The sequence below is a fragment of the Struthio camelus genome, chromosome 2, assembly GCF_040807025.1.
Source record: "Struthio camelus isolate bStrCam1 chromosome 2, bStrCam1.hap1, whole genome shotgun sequence".
NCBI lineage: Eukaryota > Metazoa > Chordata > Aves > Struthioniformes > Struthionidae > Struthio > Struthio camelus.
This window is the reverse complement of record NC_090943.1, coordinates 99,869,832-99,885,639: the sequence shown is the minus strand read 5'-3', so window position 1 is coordinate 99,885,639 and position 15,808 is coordinate 99,869,832. Positions and strand designations below refer to the sequence as shown.

The following is a 15,808-nucleotide window of genomic DNA, read 5'->3' as shown; positions in this document are numbered from 1 at the left end:
TAGCAAAACTATCACTTGGCTCCCATGCAACTTAGAACAGGCACCTTGAAGAACAGAACAAGTTATTGCTCCCACAAATGTTATATAATGCTCTGTGCAGTGTATTAGGAACAGATGTGGGCATCACCATATACAATAAGGGGTCATAGGGGAAGAAATTTCCTTTCGTTACGAAACGTGAAGGAACCTTTATACCCTACTGATGTCAAGGGCAGGTGAGGGATCCACAGGGAATGTTCTGTGTGCTATAACCCTAATGGAACATAAAACGGGCAAATTGTGACTGCACCTTGCACTTTACTCCACAGTAACGACTGTTTATTTAAACTCCTGGATGAATAAACTGCATATGGTTTCCTCCCTCTTTTAACCAGCAGTCACATGACTTATCCCTCATAGATTCTTTGGCATATGCCCTCATAAATTAACCCCCAAACTTTAAACAAATGTTATCTTTCCCATCTGTAGATTGAGAAGAAGGGAACCTTGGTTTGCTACATTTAAGCATGGGAGAGGTGCTTGCATGGAATTGGTGATGAAAAAAAAACACGTAGTTCCACTGGCTAACAAAGATGGAGAAAGTACACAGTGGTAATAATGTCATCTCACTCATAAGAACGGCCTGCAAGATGGGATTTCAATTTGAATTCTCCACTGGATTTGCTTCTGGGGGATTGTCTGACTTTGCCAAGACTTGATAGGTTGGTTCTGACATTCTCCAGTTCTGATGAATTAGTATATGATTCTCAGAGACAAATGAATTAACTTTAGAGCTTATGGAATAGTAGCAGCTAAACTGCAGCAGAGTAGACTAATGCAGAATCAGCCCATCTTAGTTGCAACCTTGATTTGTTGCAAGTTGCTCATGAACAACCTTTTGCGAGATGTTCAGTACTCAAGCTGATTTGTCATGTGCAGGGTGCAATTCCAAGGTGTGACTGGAACTCACCACTCTCCATTTCTTTCCCTCTAGCTCTAAGACAGGGGCATGGCTCTGCTGAGGGGAACTCTTGGGAGAGGTGGGACTTGGAGTATGACTTTTTGTGGGAGAAGGAATGGCTGGACATTGGGCACGTAGGCTGGGGTTCTTGTGAGTCTTCTGGTCATCAGAGACATGTCGAAGCCCTAAAAAAAAAGGGTCTTAATGAAAAAGAGACTCTTTTTCCAGTCTTAAGGATGTTCATATTTACACAAGAAAGATAATACCTAATCCAGTTGTAATAGTGTTAAATTATCCTATGAATTTACATTTTTGACTTCGTCAGGATTTGCCTCGGTAACTATCTAATGGGTAACTGCCTACCTATTTTTAGCAGTTCATATAAAAGCTCTTGTACTGCAGATAGGCTATCCTAATATCTTTAACAGGAAATGCAGCAATGTCTTTTAGTCACTTTCTGTTTGTAGGGAGCTCTGAGAGCTTTCTGTATCGTATTGCTCCATGGAAACTACTGTTCCACTGATTTCATAGCTCCACCCATAAAAATGAGGTACTTTGTCTAATTTATGACAGTATTTCATCTTCCCCACAGCATTAAAGGCAGATATATCAATCGTATGTATTTAAACTCACAGCCATCTACCTTAATTTCAACTGTCTAGTCTTAATGCAAAAAGTTTAATTATCGTACTCCACACTGATAAGTGAGCTATGCCTCTTCACCAAACACATAACACACTGACACAGGTTTGTACACTGAGTGTAAATCAGAAAGGGGGGTAAATTCTGACTGCAATTACAATTTAAAGGTTCACCTGCCACCGGGGGTTGCAGATGTCTAGCTTAGATGCCTTAAAATTAATAGAGGCCTCTAAACAAATAGTGTGAATTTCAGGAATGCTGAACATATTTGGGTGCTGTTGTTTCTAAAGCAGGTTTTGGTATTCAGTCTCATCCATCAGACTCAGTGCAAGCCTCGGAAAGAACTGAGTTGCCTAAACTTAAAAATGTTGGTGTAATTTGGATTAGTACACTTAGCAGCTGCTGTCGTAGTTTGACTCAAGGACGACAATTTGATTTCTTTTCTCCTGACCTTTGGTAATTGCCTCTCCCTGGTTAAGCTGTGCAAATAGGGCTGAGCGTGATGCAGTTCCTTCATCCTTCGCGGTTTCTGTATCAAAGATGGGGGGAGGTCCAGGTGGCGGTGGTGGTGGTGGTGGTGGTGGGGCAAGGCATGGTCCGCTGGTTAGAACGGATCGCATAGACATGGATGATGCAACAGGACCCTGTGTGAGACAGATGGAAATTATTTTAAATATAGTTTTTCAAGGAAGATTGTATTACAATATCTCTTATTTTTTATTGTCTGTGAATGCTGTGAGTTAAGACTCTGGACAGTCACAGACTCAGAACTGCCGGCACCGTAATCAAAGTTATAGTATGAAACTTCTTCTAAATCAAAGTAAACAAGGCTGGAAAGGCTGACAGTCCACACCATGACCCCGCTGCAGAACTACTCTACCTGAAAGATTTCTAGCAGATGCTTGCCAAGACTGTTCTTAAAAATCTTTAATAGTAAAGATTCCATAATTTATTCCAGTGCTTACTTATCATATGTGAAAGGGAAAATGTCTCCTTTTTTGTTTTTCCGATACCAAACTGAGTTAACCACAGCATGGTGTGCATTCAGAAATGTACAGAAACTATTTTGATATAACACAAAAAACTGGGAGGGATATGGACTGTCATACATACATATACAACATGCTAAATTTTATGTAAAATGTAAAATGCTGTCCTTCAGACTCTACAAGCAATCTGCAAAGATTCAAATTGCAGCAGAGTGCAAGACTGGTGATTCAGGTCATTCATTTCTGAAATACAGAATATTTTTCTCTTCAAGCTTCTGGTTCACTTTCTAAAGTTCTTTTTTCTTTTTAAATTGCAGGAGATCGCCGCACACAAATTATGAGAGCCTTGCTGAAGTAAGCAATCCAGTCTATCAGTTGGCATAATCAAAAGTACCTGTTTTGCTCTGAATTATGATGCTTCTGTAGCATATTATAGAACAAACAGAAAACATTAATAATGATCTGATTAAGATTTCATGTATCCCACAAATAGATAGAAAGATTCTGAGAAACTGAGAATCACTTTTTCTGTCTTGCCACTGAGTGTCACTCTGACTCCAAGCATTGCTCATCTGGACAGCACTTCTCTGCAGCAGAGCAGAGGCTATATTTTAAAAGAACCATTGTGAAAAATTAGAATGGTTCTGATGAATTTAGCTAGCTATACAGGGGTTATGCATTGCACTAGCACATATTAGGTGGGAAGACACAATGGAAAAATGACAGGCACTTAGGGGAAGCACAGCTTCTCTAATTGGCTACCTTTGTTAAGAGATACAGCCGGTTAAAAATGCATCAGTAATCAGTAACTGGAAAATGACATTGCTTAGCTGGACTCAGAGGATATTCTCCACCCTTTATGATGCCACCCTTTTCTGCTTTCCACTGAGCTGAAACACCAAAGCATCCACATGGTTCATATGGTTTTCACAAGAGTGAAAATGATAGGTATGTTTTAAAGAGTAAAATAGTTCTGGCCTATGATCCCAGACTGACAATGGGAAAGGGGCTGAGGTGCACATACTATCTTTTTACTTTTCAGACATTAAAAAAAAAAAAAAAGTGGGAACATTTGAGTAAGTAACTGCATTCAAACCTCTTTGTCAGTATGCCCCTAATTAAAGTAACACAGAAAGAGTAATAATAAAATTAGTTGACATCTTAATATACATCCTTCTCTCATGGCATGTGAGCCATGGGCATGCAAGTTACCGTTGCATTTGAGGGAGATGTTTATTGCATACTTCAGTGATGAATACCCTGCAAGACTATTTGACACATCAGTGACATTAAAACTACACTGCACAAAACAGACTCTGGTTGAATCACTGGTACTGAGGTGATAAATGAAACTAATGCAGTGGCACAGTTTGTTTCTTAAAGGATAGAAGATCTCTTAAGGCAATGAGCTCTCTTCCATGCTATTAAATCTTTTTGAACAAATGTAAACAAATGAGGAGAACTGATTGTCAAAGATATACCATAATTAGATGCTGATGTGGACTGCTCTTAGAGACATTTCATTGTTGCATGAATGCATCTAACACTGAGCTGTTCTGCCTACATACTTAATAGGTAGTTATATTATTTTAGTCTGGGGACAACTTTTCCACTGGGCCGCCAACTTTCAGTGTTTGCCTTCCTGCTTCTGCTATTGCCAGTAATGTTACCTGCAGCAGAGCCAGCACAACTGTGAAGCAGTATAGTGAAAAGAATTAATGTAAGTGGATTTAGTGGCACAATCAGCTGTTGCTGCCTGAGGCCCAATAGATATCTTTCCTATCTGTTGCCTGCAACCATAGCAACTGAATCCACTATGTCCTGGTTATCCAGAGTTATGAACATTGCATTTGCAGGGTTTTTTTTTTTTTTTAAACACTCAGATACTCTGAAATGGCACTCACTGTTCACACTGCAGAATTTTGTATGCTTTGTGGGAGGAGATAGTGTTGTGGTTTATAATTTGTGGTTTCAGATAAAAAGTTGGGCATCTGACTTCCCAAACATACCTTATTGCTTCCGTCTGCATAAATACACTGCTGTGATATTCCAGAAACTTGTATGTGAAAAACTTACTGTTTGAGGAGTAATTGTTACCTAGAAGCAGAAGCAGTGGATGTTATTTTGGAATTAACACCAATTAAATTCTGCTAAGGCTGCAAAGATGCTTACATAAAATAGATGCAGGAGTTAGTTGTATATCTTGCATATACCATGGGATCATGGGTCACTCTGCCAGTCTCTTTGCTTGAGCTGTCAAAGTGGGTGCCATCACAGATCCACGTAGTAGACTCTAGATTCAAATGATGCTGCTGAGCTGTGTGCCAAAGAAGGGTTTCCCAAATGGGAGCAAAAGTATGGAAATGTGTATGTAAGCAAGGTGGAGGCAAAACTCAGAGAGATTTAATTGTGGAAGTGGATGATCTTCCTCGCAGGATTTTGAAAAAACTACCTGGTGAAAGCACAAACAAAAAGCAGGGATTTTAAATATGTCAGTCAAATTTGGACTCAGTTCTGTATGACTGGAGAATGTCTTATTTACTTTTCAAGAAAGGGAAGAGGTGGGAAAGGATCTGGGCAACTAGAAGCATCTCTGCCTTCTAGAGCAGTACTCACTGAAGAGTAGCTAAGTCTAGATAGAAACCTCAGACTTGATCTGAGAAGTGAAGACATTCTAGTCTTTTGAGTAGTAACAGTAGGAAACACTCATGCTGCCCATCTGCCTCCTCTTTTCTTACAAGCCTGGTCCAAAATTCACTAAAGTCAATGGCTATCTCCACTGAATTTAAAAGACTTTGATTTAGGCCTAGTAACTACAGAGGAGCTGTCACAAGCTCTCGGGAGACACCTGGGGTTCAGTCAGCCTCCTTTTTCTCTCAATTTTGTGGGATCATTCATGGAAATAAGAGATGGAATGAACCTTTGTTGGAAACTTTTCTCCTGCATGACAAATTCTTTTCTGGCCTATGACCTGAGTTATGGCTATACAAGTTAACAGAGCATCATGGTGTTTTCAATTATGTCTGAATATCTGTGGCCAGGGCTTGAAAATCCGTTCCGTTCTGGAAACTGCAATGCATTTCAGTCATCAATTAGGCCAGGCAAAATCTGAGGACAAATCAAAGGAGAAAGGGTTGCTAAAGTACACGCCAGGACCAACTGCTCCACTGTAGGTCTACCATCTCACGGCACAGAGACAGCCAGGAGGGCAATCCCCAGTTGAAGCAGAAGAGCAAGGAAAAGACAGACAAGTCTCACTGACTAGGAGGAACACAAAGATTGCCTGTAAAGAGGGGTTCTGTTTCATCTCTGGCTTTTGTCTTCTTTTGCCGGATTGAAATCAAACAAATATTCAAGTGATATGAAATTCTTCATGGGAAGAGTGGCTCAGGGAAACTCCAACAAGAGAGAGAAAGCACACGAATGGACTGGAAGTGCAGAAAATGCTGTGCACCTATTGCTTTCTCTGCATGCCAGGGAGATGGGATCTGTGCTGTACCCAAACAGGCTGGTCTAAAGAGCAGTTTTAATACCAGACTAGAGAAATAGTCCTAAAAACTTTCTTTTTTGATTAGTTTTGACCCCTACTGACATACATACCTGTATGTTATCAATCCAAGTTCCTGGCAATTGGTTTGCTTTTCTTTGTCACCTTTCATAGACCACTGAGACCCTCAGGGTCTAGAATATTTCTGAACTAGACTCTTAAATTGTTATGGTGTCTGGCAACGCTGCTGTATAATCCTATCCAATTTCAACTAAAGTGTCCTTCACAAAGTCCATTCATTTCTTTTCTGTATAGGGTGGTGTTCATGAGAGCTGCTGGGAATACAAAAAATGGCATGTTATATGCCCACAAAAGTTCATCTTTCGTAAAGCAGCAGCTGCTTACCCGCTTTGCTATTTGCAAACAACTCTTTAGATTAACTTTGAGCAGATGTTAACAACAGTGTATCTTTACACAAAGAGTATTAAGAGCCATTTGGACTAGCAAAGGCGGTTATTTCTAGGCCCCCTTTCTTCCTCTTTTATTTCAGCTGTTTGCCTTGGTAACAGCTGCTGTTCTCAGTGCTGTGGTGTCTGTTGACACCAAGACAAGTTATGCTGATGGCCAATTTTTCTCATTAACATGTTGGAGTGGTCATTTTCCATCATTTTCGAATGAACCCCTTGTAAGAAAAATAAGGGGAGTGGATAGCTTTAGCCCTGTTTAGTGAAAATGTAACACAAAAACAAGCCACTAACCTTACACCTGCTAGCTTTGTACAGTAGTGAAATTGCTGTGGTTTAGAGCTTGTTCCTGAGGCTTTCTGAAATAGGGGGGAAATGTAATTGCCTGAGTGAGATCCGATCAAAAATATGAGGTGCAGGCCCTACTTCCACGTAGTAGTAGCTCTGCAGGGGATGGAACATTCCAGAAATTTCCTCGTGGGGAAAAATGTTGTCTTCAGCCTAAGACAGGCTCCGAATGGGGTGACAGAAACGCGTCAAGAGTTTGCTCCTTGCGGGATAGCCCAGAGCCACCTGCACAGGGGCTCGAGGACTCCCATTGACTGTGGCTTAGCAGCTGCCCTGAGTGACAGTGTCCAAAGCTGCTCGTGGGGCTGAGTCTGAAAACGGGGATAATCACTGTGGGAGAGTTTGCAGGATTGCAATCCAACCTCAAAGTATGTTGTATGTCTACATTAATCTCCTAGAACGAGGAGAAGGGTGAGGCAGTTTTCTTTTCCTCCTTGCTGGCAACCTAGCTGGCTCACTGAGAGAAAGAGATGACTGTTTGTGCTGAGGCAGCTGGCTGCTTCAAATTCATCTATGATGAATCTCATTTAAATCCCTTGAATTAGCAGTAGCGATGAGTGAAGTACTCTGCTTCTAGGAAGTTGGGCCTTGCTTACAGCACATTTCTCCTGAGGGCTTCCCCTGGAGCACAGTGCAACAGCCAGTCTTGTTAGCCAGGCAAAATGCTGTCAATGCCTAACACAAGTGCTCTGGATGCCACACTGTCAGTAATTATTGGTGGCCATATGCAACTTGAGATGTTACTTACGGCTTCTTTAGGTCTAAACCCATCTACTGAGAGACAGAGAGAGGAATTGTTCTCATGTCTCATCACAGGTGCTACTATTTCCTGAGTTGTTCTCGCTGACAATTTCCTGTGTTAATCTTCCATATCACGTTACTATGTTTGCAGTATCATAGCACCAGTGAGCCCTAGTCAGGGGCCAGGACCTCCAAAGGGCAAAAATCAGGAAGGTTCATGCCTCTGTCACTGGTTCCCGGTGGCAGTTGGGCAGAGTTGAAGTGGAACCACACAATCTTATTACACTAGTGCATTGCTCTCTAGGGCTGGGGGAAAGAGGACCGTGTGTGCCAAGCCCTCAACAAACCCCCACCATGCTTCTCTGTGTTCATCCAGTTTTGGCTGACGCAGCACAGCACAGAACCTGTGGGAGGACAAAGTTCTTATGGTGGAAACCTGCTATGAAGCATTTAAATGGACACTTAACTCTTGTAGCTGCAATGACTGCTTTTACTGAGGACAGGTAGATTATAAACATCTATATAATGCACATAAATACATTATATATGCATGTGTATAATATATGGTACTCATTTTATTAGTAATTCATATTCAAATATAAGTATCTATTTGCAGCTGAGGCAACAGGTGGCTTGAATGGAGGCATAAAATCCCTTCCTTGAAAAGCCTCCTTTTCAAGACAGCAGATAAACAGGAATCCTAAAGGGGGCTTTACATTCTCCTCATAAAAAAAGATATCCCCTGTTCTCCCCGCTTTGTTGTAATCCTAGTTTCACGCCTAATATGATTACAGCATCCTATATTGTTCTTTCTATACATATGCACACCCAAAGACAAGAATCACGAAGCTCCAAATATCATGTATCAGCCTCTGGGAGCAGGTGGACTGAGACACAGGGGCACAGAGCTCTTGTTAAGGTGTTTCTCGTGTAAAAGTAGCTTAGCACAACAGTCCTATTACCTACCGTGTTTTAAGCCACCTGTTTGCATGGAGTTACGCTGCCCTGAGATACGCAGTTTACTAGATGAAACAGCTGATGTGCACGGCCGCTAATCTTTGTGAGCTCAAGTACAAAACAAAAACCAGCCCACCTTCTTTTTTTTCTTGCTACTGGTTCTCAGCAGAATTATTTATCTGTTGAGCCTGCAAACTTTGAAGCACCTTTTAATACGCTTCTGCCTTTTATCACCTGTTCAGGATTTAAAATGGTGCTCACATCTCCACAGTTACCCAATCAGAAATGTTTTACGCAGCCAAGGACTTATAAATTGTTTGGCAACTGTATGCTAATGTAGTTATCAATAAGTAACTTGCTCCAACAGGCACATTAAACCATTTTCTACTTATATACAACTTCACTTAAAAAGAAGACAAATACCTTTTACAATTTATTAAAGTTTTAATAGGTGTGTTTTTCTCCTTTCTTTGCATTTTACGTATTTTCAATTTTCTCTTTCCTTTCCTCTTTCCACTGGAACTAGGTAGCATTACGTTATAGGTCAGGTTGTGTTTGACAGCTGTCACCAAACAAGCCTCTCCCAGGTTCTCCCTTGACATGTTTGAATGGTGTTTGGCCACTGATGCTGAAAGGACCCTGCAGACCTCCAGTAAAGACAAGTATTTTTGGAATGAGGAGGTAAAACTACTTTCTTTCAAAGGGAGCCGGATGTAATTAAGGCACTCTCCACCAGAGGCAGCTAACTGTAGGGTTGTGAGGATGTGTTCCAAGCTCTGTGGCAGTTGTATAGGGCAGTTTCCAAATAGGATGATGCTTTAAGGAAGTTTTTTTTCAAATCTTTCTGATGGCCAGTTTCGACATCGACACTGTACCAAAAGCTGAACGTTGCCTATTCTCTGGGAAAGAAACAGTGAAGATTTAAGGATGCAACTTTTTCAACAAAAACGTACAAGGAAGGGGGAAAGGGGAAAAGGGAAAGAGGGAAGGGAGGGGAAAGGGCCAGGAAGGGAAAGGGACAACTTTGACTCAGAAAAATTGAGCGCTCTGAAAAAGGTCCAAGATAAAGACATTTAAATCAGTATATGCTCTCCTTACTTCCATCTGAATGAGGCCTCTAGGAGTGCATAGCTGTGGCTATGGATGGAATCTGGCTGCACAGTTTTGACCTTTAGCTTCAGTGAAATGCCTCAGATGATGGCTTCTCGATAAATGGGTCAAACTAAACATAGCAGAGAAGAGGTACAGCCAAGATGACAGGAGGCTTTTGCTCGCAGAAGTTGGTCTTTTGCAATTTGTTCACCTCAATATGTAGAGAGATGATACATTACAGGAAAATTTTGATAGTATAGGAGAGGGACATGGCTATTTTATAAGAAAATGTCTGAAGGTGATTATTTTACACATGAATGAAATGATCAATGTCAGTACTGAGACTAGTATAATCACACTCAATCAGGCTTGTATATGAATTACGATGGTACTTCTCAGTGGGTCTGAGCTATTGGTGGCTTTCACTAAAGATGCCTGTGGAGAATTTCAACTTTCAAAGAGCATTTTTAGAATACTATATGGTGAGTTATAAATATTTTTTTTAATGATATATCAGGACCTGAAGTATCATTTTAAAATGATATTGGCTTCAATTGGGAGCAGGATATAAACACGTCTCAACTGCTTGTAAAGACGCAAACTTCCTCCTAAGAATTTGTTTTGATTTATAAATAGAGGGAGAGCATTATTTGTAACTTGAGCGAAATTCAGTATTAGCCCAAACACTGTGATGAAATTCACCCCTATTTTGTGAATTTTTCTTCAAATCCTGCTGGCAAAATTTGACCCAAATGACTACTGTACACAAACAACAAAAAACTTACTGCAGCTCCCCTGCAGCTGAGAGGAGTGTTTAGGACAATAATCCTTGAGCAGGCTTTGTTTCTTAACGCATATTTTATGTTCAGGAAACTACAGCAAGCTCTCATTATTGCCAGTTATGTTCTTGCTGCAAAGTTAACCTGTAGAAATAAGAGCAGAAGTTTCCCTTCCCCCAGCTTACTTGTGCAATCCTTGCAGCAAACAAACTTTTATGAGGCATTCTGGTGAGTTATATTACAGCTGTTCAGTTCTTTGCACCACCAAAAAAGAGGAAAAAAAAAACAAGGAAAGAAAAAAGAGCCACGCTTCAATAGAATCCCTTTTAGGTCCCCCCCCCCCCCCAAAAAAAAAAAAAAAAAAAGACACTTGCTGCTTATCAGTGACAACTGAAAAAAAGACATAGGTTACTGCTACAGCTGTAGATTTCATGTTAAAGCCAGAACATTGTAACAAGCAAACATGAATTGCTGCATGGGTAAAATGCTATATCAGACATTTCATTATAATACCATTTCATTATAATAACAGCTTTTGCACAAAACTCACTGACATGTGAGAATGTCAAATCTGGTAGCAAATTAAAACTTGCAAATCTCCATTAGGCTGGTAATTGCTGCTGTTCCCATTATCAAGATGGCTAAATTGAGATATAGTGAGTATAGTGAACTGCTACTGACCACAGGGTGTGTGTGGCGAAGGACACTCATACTTTACAGTCAAGATAATGAACTCCAAAATTACACTTTTAAGGAAATGACTGTAGATCCCTCTGACTTCAACTGACAAGCTTATTGTCTCGGACACATGCACGTTTTTGCTAATGTTAATGAATATCAAGACTTCAGATCATGATAAAAGTTTACAGTGGCAGCATTTTGTTCTCTAGGATAATCCTGCTCACAAACACGCATACTTTAAATATGTAGATTTCTTCTGTGAACAAAATACCGACAAATATCCTAACTGTATCCACAATGTCTTGAAAGGCCTGTGGCTTTACCTAGGGACCAGTTTTGTACCATCATTCCCCATTAGGAGTAAAACCGGCTCAGATACACAAAGGTTTTACTGTGCTTAACTCCATAGACTTCTTAGATCTCCACAGATGCCTTTCTCCTCCCGCAGTCGCACACATTTCAGTAGGATGCCCTCACGGCGTCAGATACTGTGACACACCGTGGCAGAATCAGAACCACAGTGAGTAAGGAGGGAGAACTCTGTCAGATACAAAAATCTGTACGCATCTGTTTTTATCACCAATATTTTATAAAGCTGATAGAGGTACCTGTTATTGCTTAGCTATTCCTTCAACCTTTTGCCCCTGTTTTAGTGTCCCTGTCTTGTAATTTGACATTTCTTTCACTTTCCTCTAAAGTGTGTGTGCGCTGCTGCCAGAGACAGGGACACTTGACAACACGCACTAATGATCCGTTCCAAGGTTCGCTGCAGCTGCCCTCGGCAGCTTGACGGCAGGGTATGTGGGGGCTGGAAATTGTGCGGCTTTGTGATACTGCCATGGAGCACAGCCAGAAACGCACACTACAATACACAGTACCATTAGGTAAAGGGGCCAACTGCCCATTTTAAAACCGGTCCCTTCCTCTTTGTAAATTCAAGCTTAATCTGAGCTAGGCTGATGCTACTGGGTTTTCGATGCAGTTCAAGCTATGAGAATACAGTTTGGAAAGAAGCAGTAGTTAATGTTCTCCCTGACTCCTCAGTCTCTTTAGAAATGCCCAAATAAGTTACTTAGTAGCTTTTTATATAAAGCTTCTAGCATTGCTTTGTTGACTTCTATAGCTAGGAAGGGTAAATTATTGGTATAATATACTTATAAATGTGTACTCGTACTGGCAAAAGACTTTTTCTCTCTCTCTCCTTCTATAAAATAGCATTTCTGTATCAACTTTTGCCTTTCATAAATGTGTCACTTTCTCAATGCCTTGCCAAACTACTGCTTTTTCCTTTTATGCATATAAGTGGAAGCTGCTGTGTGCAATGATTAACAACTGTGTCTGGAATATTTCTTCAGCTTTTATATGTACTGTATTTCTGCCTAGGCCCTGATTCTGCAGACCTTTATGCTTAGCTTCACACAGCAGGAGTCTGTAACTAACTGTTTCATTCTAACTTTAAAATGTATAATAAAAATCAAATCATCGCTTTAGTAACTCATTGCTTTCTTGAATGTATTTGTTACCAAGCTTCATAAAACTATTTAAATAACATTTAAACAACAAGCTATTTAAACAACCGGCTAATTTACTGGATTCTAATTTCATTACGTGTACATGAAGTAAAAACCTTAAAAAATTATACATCCACAAAAATGTGTTTGTATTTTAATCTTTGAGCCACACATGACATGAACGATAATTTAAATGACCCATACTTCCAATACAACCTCTTTCAGATCTGAGTGATATCAAAATTAGTGATATCAATACTTCAGAGGCTGTAATGGGCTCATCACTCATAGCAGAATGAGCACCGTTTGGGGGAACTATCCTTAATAAGAACAAACAGTCACAGTTTGATTTGTATTCAATTTCCTGTACAACTGAAGAAGGGGAAATACGGAGACGTGATGGCCAAGATGCTGTTTTTAAGACTAAATATGATCTGCAATAGCTACACTTCTGGACAAGATTGCCAGCACTTACAACACTGAGAATGACTCCTATTTGATAAAATGACAGTAGTAAAACCTTGTCTTATAACACTGTTTCCGTACTTGTAAAGTTCCATTAAAGGTGAAGATGATTCTTTCTCTGTATTAACAGAAATAAATTTGGCCCAGATTCTCAGGCTTATTCTGCTGACAGGGTACTACATTTTTCCCCCTTATCTAGTAATCATTTTAGAATCATTAGTTCTTATCACATTCATTGATTAAAGCAGAATAGGATGTAGCAAGTGTGTAATTTTGTACTAAATAAGAGAATCACGTTTAATATTTTAAATTGTTTCTACAGAAATCTGCAAAGCAGCAGCTAATTTCAGACATCTAATTTATTAGGTTTAAACATTTTTACTTTGCTTCAAACTAAAAAGTACACACAGACATAGGTTCTCTGTGTTTGAACTTGCTCTTGAATATTTGAATACTCTAAGATCTTGTACAATCTCTAGAGAAGGGTGCAAAGCTGAAGTTGCAAAGGGTATTGTTGAGCACAACAAAGTTAAGTATTTGGCATATGATGAAGAAGTATCAGCTCCTTATGTGCAAGTCATAGATTATATATAAATTTTTCTGAGAAGCCATGTCAATAGTTACCTTTCCTGACATGTAACATTCACAGGGACGATCCAACTCCTATTATATTTGATGGGAAGTTTACCCTTTGTCCTGCAGCTAGGTAGAATTAACACATGCAGAATGAAGTCCTGGGGGAGGACTCCCTGGCTGAGGGAGTAACTGGCAGGAAACTATAAGAGAGTCACATAGTTATCACCTCTGCAAAAGAGGAGATGAAGTAACTTCTTTAGATATAATGTTAAGATCTGTCACAAAACTGTACTTCAGTGCCCTATGTCCATAAGCTGTTACACTGGTTTGGTCTGGGAATTTATTTATCTGGTGGCTTATATCAGTCCACTTAAGAGTCATTTAATTTTTTAAAGTTTATTTGCCTGTACAGAAGAAAAGATACTCTGCCTTGGTGTGAATGACTGTATGTACAAGTATGCTTGTGCACTGATAAGTTTAGGAGATGATAACACCAGAGAGCTGGCTGATTATATTTTTGATGTGCTTCAATAATTCTCCTCGCTTGATAATAAATGTGTGAGTACATAATTCTAATCCCAGGTGGAACACTGCCTTAATGCAGACAGCGGGCATAAAGTCTTACATTTATACTCAATAGGAGATTAATTCTTCATATTTACACCTCTTTTAGAGAAAAATATTCATTGCCCTCATCTTGCCTTGCATCCCAGATGTAACACGCAGAAAATGTTTATATAAATATATAGAGTATAAAGTTATGCACACAATTATATTTTCTCTCTCTCTAGATATACATACATATATATGAAGTATGTATTTCAGAAACTATTTCTATATGCATAAAATAACAATTTTATAAAGATGGCTATCTACGAAGTAACAACTTGCTATGTATCCCTTGTGTTTCTTTTTCTCTCTCTTTTTAGATTCTTTCCCCTCTCAATTTTCCTTTAGTCTGACGTTCCCTTTTAAATGTTTTTTTTTTGTTGTTTTTGTTCTTATCTTCTGCCATAGCAGACCTGGAGAACGGAGTCTGCTTTGCTCTTGCTCTGCTGCTGGGCATTATGGCTACAGCGCTCCCAAATAATTCTTCTGTCTTCCTTGAAACCTGTACCACAATATATCTCCTCCATCTGCTTTTCAATCTTTACTGCTTGGTTGGGAAGTCCATGGACCATGACTTCTGTTCCTGTCCTAGATATTTGTATGTATTATATTACTATATAATATTTTATTATATTACTATACTTATTTTCCTGACCTACAACCTCCATGAAAAGTGAAAGTGGTTACTGTTATTTTAAGGTTCTTCATGAAGTACTTACAGTTTTGCTCCAGGTGAGACCTGTGGTATGATGCTCTTTGATATAAGCTTGAAGCTCAGACCAGATGTTCAGATATGACTTCACCCAATCAACATGGCGTTCATCACTGTAAAACAAAGACAATATTTGTACGTGTGAATGATTGTGCTTAAAAATAGAAAGCGATGCTGCCCATGTTTGAAGCAGGTAAAGGCCAATGTCTGCCTTGAAGCCATGGACAAATCAGCAGGCATCCAGCCAGCCAGCCCAGTACTACGGATAATGAGGCCTACTAGACTGGAAAGCTTTTCCCTCCTTCCAGAGGACAAACAAGGGCAAAGGATGGCTCTAGCACAGACTGCTTCATGCTGGCAGGGTATGTCACCATCCTGCTCAGGCTCAAAGTCAACTGAAGTAGCGCTAAAGCTATATGGAGCTCTGTACCAGCTACCCAGACTCAGTGTCAGGGTCCCGAATTTTAGCAAATGAAAAATCAGTGGGTTTTGTAAAAAATTCTAGCTTCTAAGTTCAAATGTAGCCAGTGTCACAGCCAGTGTCACATCAGTGTCACAAAACTAAGAGAACCTAAATGAATGAGGACTGTTCATAAAACAGGCTTCACCCAGCTCTGTGTTAGATAATTCTAGACCATGTTACAGTGATCAGACTAAGATATTTATAAGTAAGTCAAGAATTTAAAAGTACAGGTCTAAGTTGGCTCTGGGATAATTCTTTGAGAGGCTTGGACTTCCAATGGGACAGCAAGTGAGAACAAGAAATATGTACAGGGGAAACTACTTGTAGGATGGCGTCCTTACTTATGAAGATC

General features: G+C 39.8%; 1 protein-coding gene across 3 annotated transcripts in view; it reads right to left on the bottom strand.

Annotated features, from left to right (window-relative positions):
• CAP2 (cyclase associated actin cytoskeleton regulatory protein 2) overlaps window positions 1-15,808 on the bottom strand; it is a 69,528-nt gene that overhangs the window by 5,544 nt on the left and 48,176 nt on the right. For all 3 annotated transcript variants that reach the window (XM_068931781.1, XM_068931779.1, XM_068931780.1), the window contains 3 exons: window positions 15,001-15,106; window positions 2,034-2,226; window positions 950-1,125 (listed from right to left, as the gene is read on the bottom strand). In XM_068931781.1, the coding sequence (XP_068787882.1) occupies window positions 950-1,125; window positions 2,034-2,226; window positions 15,001-15,106 (475 nt within the window). The remainder of the gene's footprint in view (window positions 1-949; window positions 1,126-2,033; window positions 2,227-15,000; window positions 15,107-15,808) is intronic.